Here is an 18,561-nt window from a genome sequence, read left to right as displayed (position 1 = left end):
CAGGTTTCACCTCCAAAACTCTGACAAGGCTTTGAAGATAAATGCAATGTGTGCAAACTGATTGACCCCAACCTCATCTTCAAAGAAACAACAATATCATCACATGGATTATTAGATTCTCTAAAGTAGCTGCAAATACTTCTGTAAGCAAGGCAAACCCCAAAACCTTAATCCAGATATGAAATTTATTGCTTACAGCAGACAAACAAACAAAAAAAAATCTTCCCTTTAAGACAGGTCAGCTGGTTACTTAATTTAAAAGACTTTGGGATGAATGCAGAAATTTCAGGGGACTGAGAGAAACTCAGAAAAAGAGTATGAGCCTGTGTAGTCTCCAAGAATACCAGAGCTATCCACATAATCAGACTACTGGAAATGCTCTAACATCAAAGCTGGAACCAGGTATTAAAAACCTTTGTTTTATGATTAAGGCCAGGCAACTCACCTGACAACCAAGAGCTGTTCTCAGGAAGGTCAGTACACTTGCAGATACAGGTGCTGCTCCTGTAACCATGAGTCTTACTTTTCCTCCCAAACTTGCCTACAACAGACACAAGATACTGTGGACACCAAAAGCATTTTAGAGATCTTTCCAAAGTTGCCTTCTATTCCACCCTCAGCCACTGTTCACCTACAGTGCCACCCACAAGTGTTAGACAACACAGTTTAGTCTACTATTGCAAGCTGTCGTTCTTGCAGTGTTTTTAGTCTCATTAATGGCTGGAAGACATGGTATCTCAAACAGTGTCTATACAGACTGTGCTGTGGTGTCACTGCAATGCAGACTCTGCCAAAAGTTTGAAGAGCTTTAGCCATGGCCTTATAGCGATGGCTTTATTTTTAACTGCCTTCTATCAGCTTCTCATACATCCTGAATGCTATAAAAAGCAGCCAGGGGCATGTTGTACAACCAAGGTTAAGGCCATAGCAAGTGAGTGTCAAATATAACAGCAGGCATAACTTACTAGTAACCAACAGGGAGGAGACAGTAGGGGCTACAGGTGGCACTGTGTCATATTTAGCATTCCTCCTTCAGAAAGACAGTGTTTGCTTTCAAAGTGGCAAGAAAGAAGCACCAGACTGTTTCAGAGTAACTTCCTTAATACAGTTAGCTGATACTATGAGAACTAAGGGAATTGGATAAATGAGGTTGAAAATAAAGACAGCTCTGATTTTTATTCTGAGTAGCCACATAGTCTTTAATCAGTGATGAAAGCCATAGCAGATTATAAACATTCATATGGAATTCAGTAACTGCAAACTTCAACTCAGAGGCTTTCAAGCATACCTGTATTTTACGGAAGATGACTTTATCCCAGAAACTGTTATTTCTAACTATACCACTTCTGAGTTCTGCTTCTTTCCTCTTGGAAGCAAAATCCAGCAGCCACCTCTTTAATGAAGTATCTGCCTGTCCAAAAATCTATTAAGAAAGATGAACTATGGTTAGAAGCTTGGCAGACTACCCACCATTCCCTTTTTCTTACAGATGCATGCATAGAGACTTTTAACAGTGAAAACCAAGTAAATTAAAACAACCTTTATTGGTACACATCTTAATTCTAGTAAGAAATACTTGTGCATTTTTATTTTGATCTCCACCTCAGTTCAAGAGTTGAAATTAACTAATTCTTGATACCCAAACTGTGTGATGCTGTTTCAATGTATAACTTCTTCATTAAAATGTATGAATGAAAATGGATGGCTTACTTTTCTATTCTAGCATCAAACTGAGCACAATCAATCAGTGCTGAGGCGCTTTCTGAAAAGCACCCCTATCATAACATGAAGTAACACGTGGTCTTCTGAGGAGATGCAGACAACTTCAGAAACACCAAATGGAGATCTGTCTTGCATTTACAAACTTGCACTTTAGATCAATTGTCAAAGGCTCCTTCTAGTTGTTCTCAGGAAGCCACAGAGCAGACTCAACAGCAAGTCACACATTAGTATATTCACTTGGAAAAAGGAAGACCCAGCCACTCTTCACCATTGTGACCCCCCCCCCCAACACCACTCAAGTTCCCCAACTTGCTAATTTCATATGCCAGGTTACTGCGAGGCTGGGTGAGGGTGAAAGTGCTGTAGCAGTGGGAAAGCCTCAGGGCATCAGACTTAAGAAGCAAAAGGACATCATGAGAAGGAAGTCCCAAGCTTTGACACTGCTTCTCAAATTCCAGTACGGAATGTGTGTGCAGTATGAGGCACTGCATTTTTAGCACTAAAGGCTGGTCTCAGGATTTCCTCCCCTCCAATGAATCTTTGTTCCTGAGGCCAAACATAACCTTGTGTTACTTGCTGTTCCTCTAGTCTCATGATCAGAGAAATGTCCTGGCTAAGACAGCATAGACAGCTCTGCCATTTCTTTAGCAGTCACAGGACTTATATCCTTTAAATCTTCTGGCTGTATGCTACAAAGAGTCAGTTGTCCATATGCAAAAGGACAACTTAAAATCTGAAGTTCAAGAAAGAATCTGCTTCCAAATTCCCATCTCAGATGACCCCGAGCAGGCAAGCAGCACACACAGGAGAGTGGAGCTACGCAACACCTTCTCTCTCCAGCACTCCCAGCTGTCTGGCTTACAGTTCTCCCAGCTAGAGCACACTGGCTGCTGTGTAGGAAACTTGTATGTGTCCATGCAAACACAGGCAAATACCTGACCTTGCTTTGCAAATTCCACTCCATGAGTCAGATGCTAAAAGTGTGGCATGCAGATGCCAAGCCTCATTTTCATGTTGTAGACAGGACCTAAATAACTTGCTCAGAGCAAAGTAAGTCATTTATCAAGACAGAGAGAAGCAAGTTCCCTAGTCAGACTTCTGAACACTAGTATTTGCTGCCTGAAAGTGTTGTAATACAATCAGTACTACTCCCTGCACTTTCAGCTCTCTTTTAGGAAGAGAAACAAACACACATTTCTCGGCATGCCCCATTTAATACTCCAGAGTACAGACAGTTACTCCTACCCCGGCAGCACAAACTTTATGAAGTCTCTTAAAAACCCTGCACAGGTCTAGACACATGACTGCAGACTTACCTTGTCAAACATTCTGTTCAACAGTCTTGGTACTACAGGAAATATAGTTGGCTGCAGTGTTTTTAGGTCATCCATAAGTAGTCTAATATCCCCTTGAAAGAATCCTATCCGAGCTCCATGGCACAGAACCACGCACTATTAGAAAAAAGTAAACACTCTGAAAACACAGGAAATACAATGTGTTCTAGCTGTGTATGTATGACATGTCCTGTGCAGAATCCACCTTAAATACTCTCAGCTTCTGGACTAGTTCTGCAGCATTCTCAGACTATAAGATGGGACTAGAAAGACCAAGTAGCAAGACATGCCTAGTGTAGACAAGCCAAAGACTTTCAAGCTTAGCACAAAAGCCCCTGTGCAAAAAAGCCAGCTGGCCAAATAAGGCAGTGTCAGTGAGACAGTAAAAGATTGAAAAGCAGAACTTCTCCATTTGAAATATTTAATAAGTTTATTTAAAAATACTAGACTTCCATATGTTCCCTGATATATACTAAGAAATTCTGCATTTAAATTCAGGACAAGCTATTTACTAGTCCAGTGGGGATTTCTGCCTTGTGCTACTTCATTCCCATTCTCTTGAACTCCGATTTTCCTTCTCATGCCACAGGACTGATGTGAGCAGAGGATCGGCTAGGTGATCAAGACGCTCTTAAAAAGATTCTAGCAGAGCCACCTCTTATTTCTGCATCACTTCAGATCCACACAGAGGAAGGCAGACTTAATCCTGTTGTGTTCTATATTCTCTGTTAAGAGCCTAGAAGCTTCACCACCACCCACTCCCTTTCTCCTTTTTTTTTTCTTTTGGTTTTAACTTGTTCTTTTTAACATCTCTTGTTTCCTTGGGTTTATTCCTATCTGTTTTTATCTCTCCAACTTCCTCCTTAACACCTACTCCTTCATTCCCGTCTCTCATTTTCTGCATGAGACATGCTAAAGTGTCACTTTTCCCCTTCACTTGTGTTTTGCCACCATCTCCTAAAAGCAGCAGATGCATCAGTCCAGATGGACTAAGCAGCAACTGGCTTTATTAGGTGCAAACATATTTCTCAAGTTCAGTGACCTTCTAACTTCCTTATGAAGCCAAAAACCAGCAAACATCAACTTTACAACAGGACTCTAAACATTGCTTCTCACAGAGCCTGTGTTCATATCTACCCCAAAGAGTAGCAAATCTTTCCTACTTTCTACCAAAAGCGTTCTTGGTTCACATCCCATGTAAATATAGAAGTAACCACCTACTTTGTACAGGCCTCAAACAGCAGAGGAATTCTGCAATCCAAACACTTTTTCATTTTATCCTTTAGAATTAAAGTCCCCATACTGTTTCTACTGCATAATCAAGAGTAGAGCTGTTACCTACAGAGCTTATACCTTCTGGTGCAAGACAGGGGAGTAAAACAGACACTGAAGTATGACTGCTATCAATGTTACCAGGAGAAAAAGTGCTAAAAGCCTAGGAGTGCCTGTGCACCTCAGTTATGCCCTATTCATAATCTCCATAACACATGACACACACATATATACATTTTTCTATGTATACATACACACTCTTGGCAGAAAGTTTAGGATTCCTAACGGAAATTACAGGACAATTTCTGGCTCCATGTGCCTTTTCACATTTGCATAGATGTTATTTCCCTATATAAACCCTGAACATATATATTTGCAATCTCACCTGAGGAAGAGGTGTTTATTCAACTTCAGTAAGTGCAGTAATTTCATACCTGTGCCTCTGCAGTAAGTAAGTAGTTTGAGGTAATTGCATCCTCTCAGTAATGTACAGCACTCAACTATGGGCTCAGAAGTCCTCAAGACTGCCAGTATTAAGACAACCTGAGCCCTCTCATTCTCAAAAATCAAGCCCCAGATTTTTCTGTACAGTAAAACAAGTGATCCAAGAGAACTTCAAAGTTTGTCACTGAAGTAGCATTAAAAGCCACTTCTTTTTCCTGGAAGAGAATTTCACAGAAGCAAACCCCCTTCCACTTTACAGAAATTTTTTGGAAGCAATGATAAGTTTAACTAACTTAAAGTTAGTTTTGTGTCAGCAAACAGGATGCCACATTATAAAAAAATTTTTTGACATTTGCAGACTAAAGAATGGCATGGATTTTTAACAGTACACTGATTATATTGGAAGGAACTTCTAGGCAATGTACTTGTGCTAAGGGATTGTGTCATGTTGTAGTAAACCAGTTTCTTATTAATCCTAGCTCTAAGGTTAATATTTATATTTTAGCATGAAAACCAATGGTCTAGTGCTCACTGGATACTGTTTATGGGACAGTTTTCCTGAACCTTATTTCAAGCTTTCATATACATGTGTAAGAGTCAAGAAGCAAGACCTGGATCCAAAAGACATGCATTCTGTAAGACAAGCAAGCTTCTAAGTAATTGAGTACAACAAAACAGATACTTACCTCAACAACCCTCTCAAACATATGAGCCAGGGGCAGGAATGATATCAGAACATCGTCAGAGGAAGGCATAAAAGTTTTCTGAAAGTGTTAATAAAAGTTTAATTCTCATTGATTTTCTATTTTGCCTAAGAAACACAACAGTGAAATCTAGCATTTAAACTCTAGAGCTGCTTTGTCTTTCCTTCATCAAAAAGACTACAGCAATGACTTCTAGCATAAGTCCGCACACACTGCAGAAATTATAGTCTTTTAGAGTTGATTGGTGACTAGATTATTTTAACTTACTGTTCATAGGACTATGAATAGAAATAAACTCTGATAGAAGCCACAGAAAGTTCCATTACACACACTGGGAGTGAGGGAAAACAAAAAAGGTTAAAAGAGTATGCCTTAGGGGTTAAAAAAAAGCACTTTCATCTTAGATCAGTAAGTTTGCTTGAACAATTTACACTAAGGTTGATATCAAGAGTGCTTTACTTGAGCTAATTGTGAGACCAGTTGCTTAATTTAAAGACAGTTCTATTTGCATAGTACTTGGCCAAAAAAAGTACAACTGAATTTTTATTCTGCATCTGCATGTGTTAGAATCATCTTCTTAACTAGCCTACAGATGAACTTTAGTTGTCTACTGTAAGCTATAAGTTAACACTGTATCAAGTAAAAATACAAAGTCATGCTCCTTGTTCCTTTAGGCAAAGGTTTTAAATATTTTGAGGGTTTAAAACACATGATAGCTTCTCCCATCCTCAGGGGAAAGAGGTTAGGTTCTACACACACCCTCTAACAGAGCTTGCACTAATGAGAAACATATGCCCATAGCAGAATGTGACGTACATCCAACATCAGGATCTCTATAACATTTTGCTTAGATCAGAACAAATTGTAAACCTGACAGTTACTTGACAGTGACAGAAGAAATCAGTAAACATTGACTTCTGACTAGCAGGGACAGAGAGCTGTCAAGTTACATTTTCACTTGGCTCTTACTAAAAACTTAAAATCAAAAGTTGATGAGATTTCAATGTTTGTTTTACTCATGAAATTATTTCCCTTTATGCGAGTCTACAATGTTAATCTTTGCAGTTTACCTCTGTAGTTTTCACAAAAGCTGAAGCATTGCTGACTATGTTTTGATGAGTGATCATTGCTCCTTTAGGGTTTCCTGAGGAAGAAGGATGTCAGGATTCAGTGAAATTCAGATCTTTTAAGTTAAGCAGTGGTAAAACTAATCTGATAGCATGCTTTGATATTAATGCATTTCTTATATATCAACTAAACAAAGGCTGAAAACTTAGTAACACTTTCAACAACAGCTGGCAACAGTTAAGTAGTAAGTTTGTGCTGAAGGCCTAAAATTTTTTAAGGAGAATAAATCCTTAAGAAATTGTCATGTTTCTTGGATAAGCTTTTCATTCAAAATTCAACTGTTCTGTGAAGATGCTGCTATCAAAGACTAATTTCTGTTCTCATGGAAATTTTAAAGTGTAGCCTGTCACTGTACTCTTTCCTTTTGCTCTGTGCCTGTGTTTGGGTATTAACTCAAACACCAAGCAAGTGACATCTTGACAGTCTTTCTGTTTTGGTCTTACAGCAAGGCTGCTTAGAGGTATGGAACAATTTTGCTAATACAGTACAAGAAAGACTATGGAAGAATTGATATATCATCTGAAGTCTGATGCAGAGCCCTTATTACTATGCAAATACAGGTTCAGTACTTAATTTATTTCCAAGACCAAAAATGTTAACGCCTCCACCCCCAGCACTGCAACCCCATATTGATAAATTGTGGGGGGGAAGAAAAAATATATCAACAGGAGCCTTATCATAACACTTCCCCAGCTACTACTTGCCGAAAAGATGCAGTAGCAGGGGAAAGTCTTGGGAAAAAAATTAGGAGGGCTTTTGAATTAATTTTACACATACAGGACAATAAATTCTGCAAAATGTAATGAGGTGTACCTGTTGTTCCACTGGTGAAACAGATGACTGCTAGATCTTCTGGTTTTGGAGGCTATGAGAGTAAAGAAAGTATTAGTATGCTTAAGATAACAAGGAAAAATACTCTTCTGGACAAAACATCAAGATACTACTATTACTTTTGAGCTATGGGAGATAGGGAGACTTGCTGCTTTGATCTAAAGAATGCTAACCAGCTTCAGATTGTCACAAACTGTTTTCATACTTACCATAGGTTTTTGCCTGTGTGCTCTTCCCAGCTCCTACAGAAAGGAGAGAAAAGGGAGAGAGTTTAGACATATACATGCAACTTTCTTGCTTTAAATATATCAAACACCATTAATACTTCACTATTTAGACTGTTATGGCATTTTAACTCATTTAGCGACCTGATCCTAATGGGTGGCATCTCTGCTCGTAGCCAGAGGGTTGCAACTATATGATCTTTAAGGTTCCTTCCAACTCAAACCATTCTATGATTACTATAAGAGTAAAAAAGACTTTAAAGGACTTGTTAAAAACATATGTGATAATTACTATGTTCTACAAATACAAGAGTGATAACTTATCTAAAACTCATGAGTTTTGTTTTCCAGCTAGTATACCAGAAGTCATGCTCAAGGGCATGCTCAAGGTTTAGCAGTGTTATGACAAGACAAACAATCCTATACTTCATGCAGAAGATGTGCCACTGACAACTGTTGAAGAGATGCTTACTGAGATGGGTCTTGCTTCATCTATTCAACAGTTGTGAGAAGGAAGACACTTTCCCCATGGAAGGGATCATTGGTGGTTTGTACTCCTTTTATACAGGAGTAGAGGTACAGGACTCTCTCATGCAGAACCTCTTCCATGTCCCTCCTTATTTACTCAGGTCTGACCATTAACGTCAGGGTTCTTTAGGCAGAAGCCTTTAGGCAGAAGCGGAAAGGACACCAAAATGGAAAGGACACAAAAAAAATCCTTTTATTGAAGGATACAACAAATAAAGAAGAAATATTTGCAAGCTGACGGTTCAGTTCAAATCAAGACATTACTGTCAAGGCTGTTTCAGACAATTCTAGCTTCAGGACTTACACAAGTTGAAGTAGACCTTTTGTTAAGTATAGCTTTGAAAGCACCCTTTGAGGACAGACATCAACTACACCATTGCCTTTACATTCTAAATACACAACAACAGTACTGTGCATTCCTTTACCAGCCCCAGACTTCCTTTAGTATGATGTACCTCTCAGATCACCCAAAGATGTTTAAGACAAAAGGAATGTCTGGAAACAGTTAACATTCCCATACCTGCAGACTTGCCTTTTTGAAAGGGTTCATTATGCAAAGACTTGCCAGTATGACAACAGAGCTGTCTGCTCAAAACATCATCTGTATTTCAAGTACCAGGGTAAGCTCAGTACTTCCCTACAACCTGTTTTGAGCAAGATCTGGTATTTGACTGAATATACAGCTGAGATTTCCAGACACTTCTTTTGATCTCCTAGAACAGAACTCCACCATCTTTCCCTATTAAAGAGCCATTTACTCATAGATGCTCAGCAATAAGTAGCCACAGGATACATAAAGATACTGGGTGTCAAAACCCAAGCTGATTGTATCTGGGGGATACACAGAGGAAGTGGTCACAAAACCCAAACACAGCTGAGCAATAAGTCTAAGACAGAAATCCAGAAAGCAAGTACTTCAAGCTAGAAATAGTAGTTCTATTGCAACCTAACCTCCTAAACAGCTCATAGTTACCTTTCTGGAAAAAGCAAGTCTCTATCCCTTAAAAAAAAAGTGATAAAACTTGTTCCTGTTCAGTGAAGCACTGTTAGAAATATTTAAGTTTGCCTCTAACTTATCTTCAGAGATTTAAACAAAAGGCTCTTGGAGCACCTGTTACTTAACAACACAAAGTTTTGGATTAATGCAGCTACAAAGTACTACTGAAAGTCACTAATTAAGCATACAAACTTCTAATGTGAAAACAACATTCATCCCTAGTCTTGGTTTTATGTGGCTAAAAGATCCAGTGGAAAGCATCTTCCTATGTCCAAAGCTGCAGTTCAACTCAAGGAAAAATGCTGATTTCAGTGTAACAACCTAAAGTCGGGAAAATCCATTTCTGAGTCTAACCCAAACCTTAGTCCAGTGAGGTCTATGCCACTTACTCTGCATGATGTTTTTAGCCCCATTTCAGCCTGGCTGCGTTGCTGACAATATTTAGCTACAATATAATCAAACAACTCTTAGAAGCTGACATTTTTGTATCTTTACCAGAAGGTGGCCCTATTAACATAGCTGTCTCAACTGCTATGAAAACAAGTTCAGTGAAACGAGGCATTTCACATGAGTTACTGACACCTGCACAAGACAAGTGCACTTATCTGGAGATATTCAAGGACTAGTGAGCCAGAACTCCAGCTGAAACCAGACTACATTCAGTTTCATAATCTCACAGTAAAGATGTAATTTATGCAATTTGATCCTGGGAGAGCCTTCTCCAAATAACGAGTGAAGTTATGAAATACACTTGCATAAGATCTATGCACACAAAATAACTACAAGCAAAAGTAACACTTGGACATTAGATGGTTACACAAAATGGTTTCTACTTCCAAAGCCTGGAAGTCTCATTCTTCTACATCATAACCTTATTCTGTAAAAGTTTACTGACATTTTCCTTCTCCCCCAGGAAGTGTCTTGAAGATTAAGTGTACAGGGAAAAACGTCATTTTTCGCAAGACCAAAACCTACACAAGCTCTTTCTGAAGTAACTATTTCTGAAGTATTACTCATGGTATATAATTATCATGTTGTGCTTCACATGGGCAAGCCTTAACACTCAGATCTAATGTTGAGTCTGGACTATGTTAATAAGCTTTCATTCTGTCATCTTCGCGTAGCCACTTTTATACTTTAAGCACTGTGAAATACTATTACCAAGTTGTTTTATTTCTATTATTTTTTATATTTTTGGGTACATGTCAATCCAAGAGATAGTTAAGTATTTTGAAACTAATTCATTACAAAGGGATGAAAGCAGTAAACGAGGTTAAGCATGCTTACCTCTATTTCTCTCATGCTGAAGATTTCCACGCCACACTTTTTGCCACGTTCCACAAGATCCGCACCAAAAGACTCCATGATAACAATGGTGTTGAGTATTGGAGTTTCTCCCTTTTCCACACTGCTTAGCAGAAGTTTGGCCTTGTCAGGTTTGTCACAGAAAACCAATGACAAGTCAGCTGACGGAAGAGAACTACATTATCAATGTGACAAGTTTAAACTACATTCATACATACTTCAGTACATCATAATAGAAGACTTTTCTGAAGAAAGCTACCGTTCTGCCCTCAGTCAGCTCTGTCATCATATACTGACTTGCTGAACTACTGAAAGTGTCCTACCTTTGTTCACAATGTATGTAATTGCTTCAGCTCCCAGTGTATCATAGAGTGGTACCACCACCATGGAGAATGCATAGCACCCCTGTTCAATGATGACCCACTAAACAAAAAGAAGAGATGAAAATCACTATGTTTTGCTTATTGTAACAGACTTCCATGACAGATTCATATTTAAATTCTAACAAGGAAGCTAATAGGACAGAGCTTATTTGGGCAAGTTTTCTATAGAAAAAGTGTCAATTTGTATCATTTATTTACTTTGAAGACCTACTCAGTTTTTATTTCTGAAAGGAGGAAAGAAAAAAAAACAAAACAAATAACAAGGAGCTATGGGAACCAATATTGCATTTTCTCAATCCAAAACAAAACTTACTTCCAGAAAAGATGACTTTAGTAACTGAAAGAGAAAGTAATATTTTTATTTACAAATCCAGGATTGTTTTTCAGTGAATATTTAGGCAATTAAGATGCTGGAATTTTCCCTATCAGGGGTTTTCCCCAACAGTTGTTCCCTGAACTGACAAATGTGAATCATTTCATACAAAAAAAACTTCACATAATCTCCTGTCTGGATTAGTGATTATGTTTGGGATGTCACAACACTCATTCAGTATTTTTCAGAAGGGAAAATCCCAGATTTTAAAATTGCTGGTTTAAACAAGTCTTTTCAGTTCATTCCTGACCCAACTCAAAGCAGTGCAACTCAAGCACATTTTGTCTCTGTGGTCCAACAGCAAACCACACCTCCATGCTCTCCTTCAGAAAATCCAGTAATCCAGTTACTTTGCACTCAAAGATCTATAGAGAAACAGTTCAAACAGGCACAAGATAAACATCCATCTCCCTTTTTCACTTCCAGTTAATCATGTTATATGCACAGGAGACTGAACTGTAGTGTCTCTAACACCATATAATTTAACAGTTTCCTAGTTGTATATATTCTAGCCTTTTTGACCACCGAAATAAAATGGTAGCTGTTAGAATCAGAATTCCAGCAGGAAAATCTGAGTGGCAAACTACTGAAGCCTGAAGACTCTGGAAAAATTGTTGGTTTTTTGTTGTGGTTTTTTTTCATCCGTACAAGACTAGAGTTAGGGGTTTTCTTGTGGTGTAGGTTGTGAGAGGAAGAAGGAAGCCAAAGTCATTTGTCACACAGCTTGTATTTCAGTGACAGCAAGAGACCAAGACATTGACAGAGCTTCTAACCCTGTCAGCATTGTAGATGGCCCTTGATAATGGCACCCAGCCGGCAGTGTTTAATGAAGAGGGACAGAATCCTTTTGACAAAACAGAAGAACAAGTCTCCTGTCTTAATACAGGTTTAGATTGAACTTGTGACTTCCAACCACTTTAAATTACCTTGTACTCCAATGTCACTTTTTAAGAGAAAGCAAGCAGTGTTTACATTCATTAAGTACTACATTTGCTTCCTATTAAACAAGCCTCCTCTATAACCAGAAAGTAGAAGATAATCAATTAAGTTCTTCTGGATTCCCTGTTTCTTCCAGCCTTCTCTATTTAGCTCTGGGAGCAAAAAACCCACAAAAATATAAGGCGCTAACAGCTGTGCCAATTACCAGTTTTGGTTATTAGCTGAAGATGCCATGCCTATGGCTTGTAGGTCTACAGTGACAGCCTTTAGCCTTTTTCCAACACCAAAGGGGATCTCAGTGGGGAAATTCAGTACACTGCCAAGAGATACAGGAGCGGGCCATTTCAATAACAGCTAGACCACAAATGTAAACACTCAATTAAATTACCTCAGGTCTGTTTTGTGAAAAGATTCCTATATACTGAATGTGAGATGGTTTGAAGCCTCGGTGGAGTAATGCAGAGCCCACACACTCAGCTCTGTCTGAAACCTGGAGGGGTAAAAGAGAGAGAGAAGACAAAAAAAAAAGGTAAGAGCAAGCTTATAATTGCAAAATCCTCTCAACATTATTTTACTATGCCTTGCAAAAAAAGACCAAAATTTGGTATGAATAAGACAGAAGTTTTCTAGGCTATTTTGAATGTCCTCTGTGACTCTGACACCCTAAACATTGCACTGATTATACTTACTACACTTGCACTCAATATGCAGCAGAGGAGACAGGTAATTCAGTCAGACTTGAAAGTATTAAACAGAAAAGGCTGTTTTGTTATATCTATGTTAAACTCAAGAAGTGACCCTGGAATGATTCAACATTTTATTTCTGCTCAAATCACAAGCACTACATATGCCATCCTGCTGCTTCATTCAGTGTCTATGGGGATAGCATTTCTCCCTTCAAAATGCAGGAGAACAAGGAGGCAAAACCCAGTTAGTTCTATAAACAAAGCTTGAGAAGGTGATTTTCTAAATTCTTTCCACGTAGCGTGGATTCAAGTCATATGGTAAGTCACATGACTCAAACAGCAAAGCTTGACTAGAAGGGAGGTTGTACCTAACAAGTTCCTAGCAAAGTCACCTTGGGAAAAAGTGAGGCCTGCTACATACACGTGTTTAATGACCTTAACAGTACGCAATAGCCAAGGTTTATGCAAATTTGAAGACCAAGTGATTAAGCCGGAGCAAGCTAAAAACACAGCTGTTAGATTTACATACAGATATTTTCAGGGATTGTGAAGCAGCATGCTGCTAGTTAGAAGCGTGTCTGTTAGCACTCTACACAACCACCATTCAGCACTAGGGAGAAAAGCTGTCAAGAAGCCCAAGCAACACCTGTAGATAGGACTTCTAACGTAAAGTGAGCCTCTTGGAAGCAACCACCTAAAGTAGTAGCAGTCTGAGCTTCTGAACACTACTTCAAAGCTGCAGCCCTTCAGAGGTAGTGTCCAAGTTCTAAACAATCCAGCATCGAGATGCTTAAGACTGCCAAGATGACCCAAAAAATTCTGAAATAGAACTGTACTAATCCAAGTGCAGGAGATGCTCTTTTCTCTCCCTTGCATTTATTTGAACTAGAACCTTTCTGCAATATTCTGCTACTACTTTAAAACATTTATAAATAATTCATATTTGTTATATCACATTACTGGACGTTGTATCAACGATCTCAGCAAGCAAAAGCAGGTCTAACACCAAGTTAGAGACCACTTACCTCTTTATAGGAGATCCACTCATATGGCTGGTTTGGTTTTCTAAAACCTAGACATGGACCATTACCTAAAAAAAAAAAAAAAAGTTACTCAGAATTTACCCCTGACTCCTCCGCCCTGACACCACTCTCAGTCTTAAGCCTCTACATTCTCTGCAGGCACCTTCAGATAACAAAGGTGAGGTTTTTTCAGGGGTGTAGGGAGGGATACTAGGGAAGGACAGAGACACAGATGCTCATTTAGGCTAAGAACACAGCATGGCCTTTATTCACACAACTCTTCTTCACAAGAGGTCAGTTAAATTTGCCTTCAAAATAAACCTCACATCCAAAACATTTTTTCATATCTCTAGATAGAGATCCCCTATTCCCAACTGCATTTCAGAAGAGCTCAAATACCTAGTTCCTGACATATTGAAAATATTATCTTTAAAATTAAACTTACTTGATACTTGTAAACCCCTCTGGAAAATATCATAAGCTGTTCTCACATCATCATAGTAGTAAACCAGCGGTTCATCACTGTTAAGAAGAGCGGACCTTCGAGCATGTTCACCACCCTAAGAAAATCAATTAGAAAGGTTAGACACACTTATTGTCTGTAAGTGAACAGGAATTTCTTCGAGGAATAAAAATACTTCATTCATTAAGTTTCGTTATGAGCCTTGGCATATTCTTCTTGAGAGAACTTGAGAGATATGCAAGGTTTCCCAGGACATTGTTTCAAGAGTCAGACTGCTCCCTGCATTACCAAAAACCTGTCAGGAAAAATCTTATTCCTCAGCTACCTATGATAGGACAGAACAAAGGAGAATACTAAAGACTGTCAAAGGGCATTTTGTCAGACAGTTTTTCTTAAGAAATGTTTTACTCTATTACTGCAGTATATAGCATAATTAATTTCATCAAGCTTTCTAAAGATCACTCCAGCCTCAGTGTGTATTGTATTAATATTCTATACAGAATATTAATGCTACAATCCTGATCTCCTCTTCCATTTAAGATTATAGAACACAATCACATTTGAATCTGCGGTTTCAAAACCTAAATGATTTTAAGGGTGGTCACCAACACCCTAAACAAGTGTTGTCATAAGTAAAATATTTCGTTCCAGATAAAAATAAAGCCCTTTAATCCAATTTAAGTTCAATCTGGAAAAAAAAGGTTTCTTCGTGATCTATTTAAATGCAGTCAAGACAATGCTACCTTGAGAATTAACATAATTTTGCAGCAGGTGAACATTTAACATAGGCTGTAATTGGAAGTCAATACAAGAATCTAACAGTTCAGTTTTAACGCTTTTTTAGAGTGACTGATTAAACAATCTCATTTTATAGCAATCTATAGCAATCAAGTTTCACAAATTGCAGTTATGCAATTACTATTGGGCCACAGTTATTAGCCCTGTTATGATGACAGACACCTACAAGCAAGTTCTTATCAAAACAGCCCAGCTGGTTAAACAGAGGGTCTTGAGTAAACAGTGCATAAGATTTTACTCTCTATCAGTGGTTGTAGTCAACAGCTGGCCCTTGCATAAAGTCAAGCCCTGGGCTTACTAAATCTGTGCCTGGATTCTCTATCATTCACAACATCAAAAAAACTTTTCATATGCAGTCATAGGTTCTTCATGGCCACTGGTTTCTTTTCCTGTTTTCAAAGTATCCTGCAAGGCCAGACATCATCTGCATGTATAAGTTACATAAACACAGTTTTATCTGCAGAAGACACCATATTGCCCATGTCCACAGAAACGAACTGGTACATTAATGGCACAGAGAGAGGAAAAAAAATATTTTTACACTAAAACAAGTCTAACTTGTTCTAGCAAAACACTATGCGTAATGCAGTGCTTGCCACTCCTTTGACAGTGCGCAGAAACGTACGTGTGAACGTGACCCAGAACAAGTTAATAAGCGTCTCACCTCTAAAAGTTTGTAACATTAGAAATCCAAGAGTATACTTGCTCTCACACCAACATCTACTCTAGAGGAAATTAACAGATCATTAGTATATGTCTCTGCCTGGAAAGAAAAGGAAGACTTTTGCACTGGTTTCTCAGATGTTGGATAACCAAGGTCAGCTTGGTCAGATTTTCCCTGTTTTGCCACCTGTGGAATCAAACTGAGGAAGATCACACAAAGCGGTTTGTTACCACAGTCACAGGTAACATCAACAAGTGCATTGTATCACACGTTTGAGGTGCTGTAATTTCTGCATCAGGTGAAATGCAATACCCTAAGTTGCTATTCCTTAGCAACAGTCAAGAGGTATTTCTTTCTCTTCATGTGAGCTAGTACTGTTTTGTTTACAAGCCCTATTACACAGCACCACAAAAGCAGTTTTTGCCAGTCCTGGGTCACTAACCAAATTTGAGGATGAGAGTTGTCAGGCAGCACACTGCATAGATACAGGACTGATGGCACTGTCTCAAAAAAAGAGAAATTATAACAGACTACTATCGAAAAGATCCTATCAGCTCTTAGGAGTTTTCAGTAAAGGGAAATATAACCTTTTAAAGTTTTGTTTACTTTGTTCTTTTTCCCCCCATAGTAAGGTAGAATTAACTGGATTTTCAACAGTCTTAGAATTTTGCTGAAAAACACACAGTTCCTTGTGTGAAGACCATAAGGAGTTCAATGTTACTGATGCAGCAAAATACTTCCAGATTTGCTGAAGGTCAAACCACGAACATAAGGCAAGATTTAAATTAACTCATCTACTAGAAAACAGAATTGGTCTACATTTTGCTTCAGAGCAGCAAGAACTACTATTTTAAGAGCTTATGGTCCTTATCCAGAATATTTGTGCAATATCAAGTTCTCTTTGCAGCAAACTTGCCTAAGAATCACTGGTAGTTACAACCACCAAACATCTGAACCTCAGGACTGGAATACATGGTGGACTTCACACCAGTTATCTGAATGGGATCTAAGAGAACTGTCCAAAAGGGTTGCCAGTTTTAACAAAGTGTTCTTAAGGGACCAAGCAATAAAATCTGATTAATCCAAGGGCAGTTTCTGGTTACTTGTGTAGAGCAGCCATTGCAGCAGCTCAGGTTGTTGCAGGAAATTAACCCCATTAGACATCAAGTGCTGGACATTAAGTAAAACCTTGGCATTGGTTCAGAATAGCAGCAGCTGAAGGAAACAGATTTAGTCTAGAACAGAGGTGTATATTACTCTATCAATTCCTACTCAGGTCATATAAGATAGCTGCTTTTGTTCAAGCCACAGGTTTGCCTCTCATTGACACAGGATGATACACTGTTTAGGATTAGCAGTAATGTCAAAACACACTGTGGACTCCACCATGCCTCAGAGGAAGGAGACTGAATTTCTCATTACCTGAGAGGGAAGGTATACTAGCAAGTGGTACTTAGATCACCAATATGCATTAACCACAAGTTAGAATTACATAGAAGTTTTTTTTCTAGTTCAGAATTGTTACTGTTAGTGAACAGGTAGATTAAATATTAAAATGGTAGAGAAGAGGCATTGCCTTCTGCCACATCTTTTTTGGAGCACATTTTACTCCTCAGACCTTTTAACATTGTATTGCTTAGGCAGGAAAAAAATGTTAAGACAATTTGGTTATTTTTTTTCCCGTGGAAGTGACATCTTAACATATACATAAGAAAATTAAATACGTGAAACTAAATTATAAGCAAAATGTAGTGAGAAACTGAAACCAAGCACTGTATTACAGTCTTATTACTGTTATAAAAGTACCAATTCCAACAGACACTTGAAATTTGCTTCAAAACATATGTTCTCATTTGATCAGTTTGGTACAGTTCACAAATTATTAATACTTCAGATGTAGCCCTTAAAGTGAACAAAACTGGATAGATCTTGCTCATTTCAACATGTTCTCCAAGTCTGAACTCTTATCATCTGCTAGCACACCAGCTGTTTTACATTTTTTTATTACTATTCAGTCTTCCTATTAAAATTTATTCTCTAAAGAGGCAATGAAAAATAATGCTGTTATACCTATCTTGCTCTGATCAGAGAGCCAATGTTAATTAGTGTAATATGGATCAATGATGCATTAAGTAGTTTGGTGAAGTTTCATACCACCAGACAATGATTTCAATCTCAGAATCCAGCAGTGACAAGTAATTTAGCTTGAAGAGATAAAGGCAGTGAACTGAGACTGCTGTCAAGAGTTTCAAACAAATAAGCATTTGTCACTGGTTTTATGGACAGTTAAGAGCCATTGTTTTACCATCTTAAAATGCAGTGCCCCCCCCAAAATCTGCTGAGGTCTGTACTGACCAATGAGGCCATGCTTAGTGGAAACTTTTCACTGCTAGTTTATTCCAGCAACCAAGACATGGTGCTTTACAAGACAATTCGGCCCACTGTCTAAGTGGCTGCTGTCAGGATGGGAAAAGCTCACCAAGAGAAGTAAGATCTAACATCTAAATCCTTACTCTACATATGTTGCTTGAAAAGAGGAATTTTGGCAGTTATCACATTGCCAGAGCATATTTTTGTATTTGTGTACTTCTAGAGGCAGACCGTTACTTGCTATAGTAGCATGACTGCTGTGTCAGTAAGCTTACTGCATGCTTACTGAGAAGATTAGGAAATAAATGGTACTTACTAAGCTTCTGAATGGAAGGGCCAAGTAATGTGTCATTCTTCAGTCTCAGTATCATGAA

At 38.4% G+C, this 18,561-nt stretch overlaps 1 protein-coding gene across 2 annotated transcripts in view; it reads right to left on the bottom strand.

The window, feature by feature from the left end:
* Positions 1-18,561, bottom strand: part of ACSL1 (acyl-CoA synthetase long chain family member 1) — a 36,157-nt gene that overhangs the window by 7,002 nt on the left and 10,594 nt on the right. For both annotated transcript variants that reach the window (XM_027879855.1, XM_027879856.1), the window contains exons 3-14: positions 14,338-14,452; positions 13,896-13,960; positions 12,573-12,674; positions 10,813-10,912; positions 10,472-10,650; positions 7,645-7,677; positions 7,418-7,469; positions 6,547-6,620; positions 5,459-5,536; positions 3,039-3,173; positions 1,289-1,423; positions 446-541 (exon numbers count right to left, since the gene is read on the bottom strand). In XM_027879855.1, the coding sequence (XP_027735656.1) occupies positions 446-541; positions 1,289-1,423; positions 3,039-3,173; positions 5,459-5,536; positions 6,547-6,620; positions 7,418-7,469; positions 7,645-7,677; positions 10,472-10,650; positions 10,813-10,912; positions 12,573-12,674; positions 13,896-13,960; positions 14,338-14,452 (1,164 nt within the window). The remainder of the gene's footprint in view (positions 1-445; positions 542-1,288; positions 1,424-3,038; positions 3,174-5,458; positions 5,537-6,546; positions 6,621-7,417; positions 7,470-7,644; positions 7,678-10,471; positions 10,651-10,812; positions 10,913-12,572; positions 12,675-13,895; positions 13,961-14,337; positions 14,453-18,561) is intronic.

The sequence above is a fragment of the Empidonax traillii genome, unplaced genomic scaffold (assembly GCF_003031625.1).
Source record: "Empidonax traillii isolate 1590-97213 ecotype Southwest subspecies unplaced genomic scaffold, ASM303162v1 scaffold60:size2069287, whole genome shotgun sequence".
Lineage (NCBI taxonomy): Eukaryota > Metazoa > Chordata > Aves > Passeriformes > Tyrannidae > Empidonax > Empidonax traillii.
The sequence above is the reverse complement of the archived record's forward strand: the minus strand, read 5'-3'. Positions and strand labels throughout refer to the sequence as shown.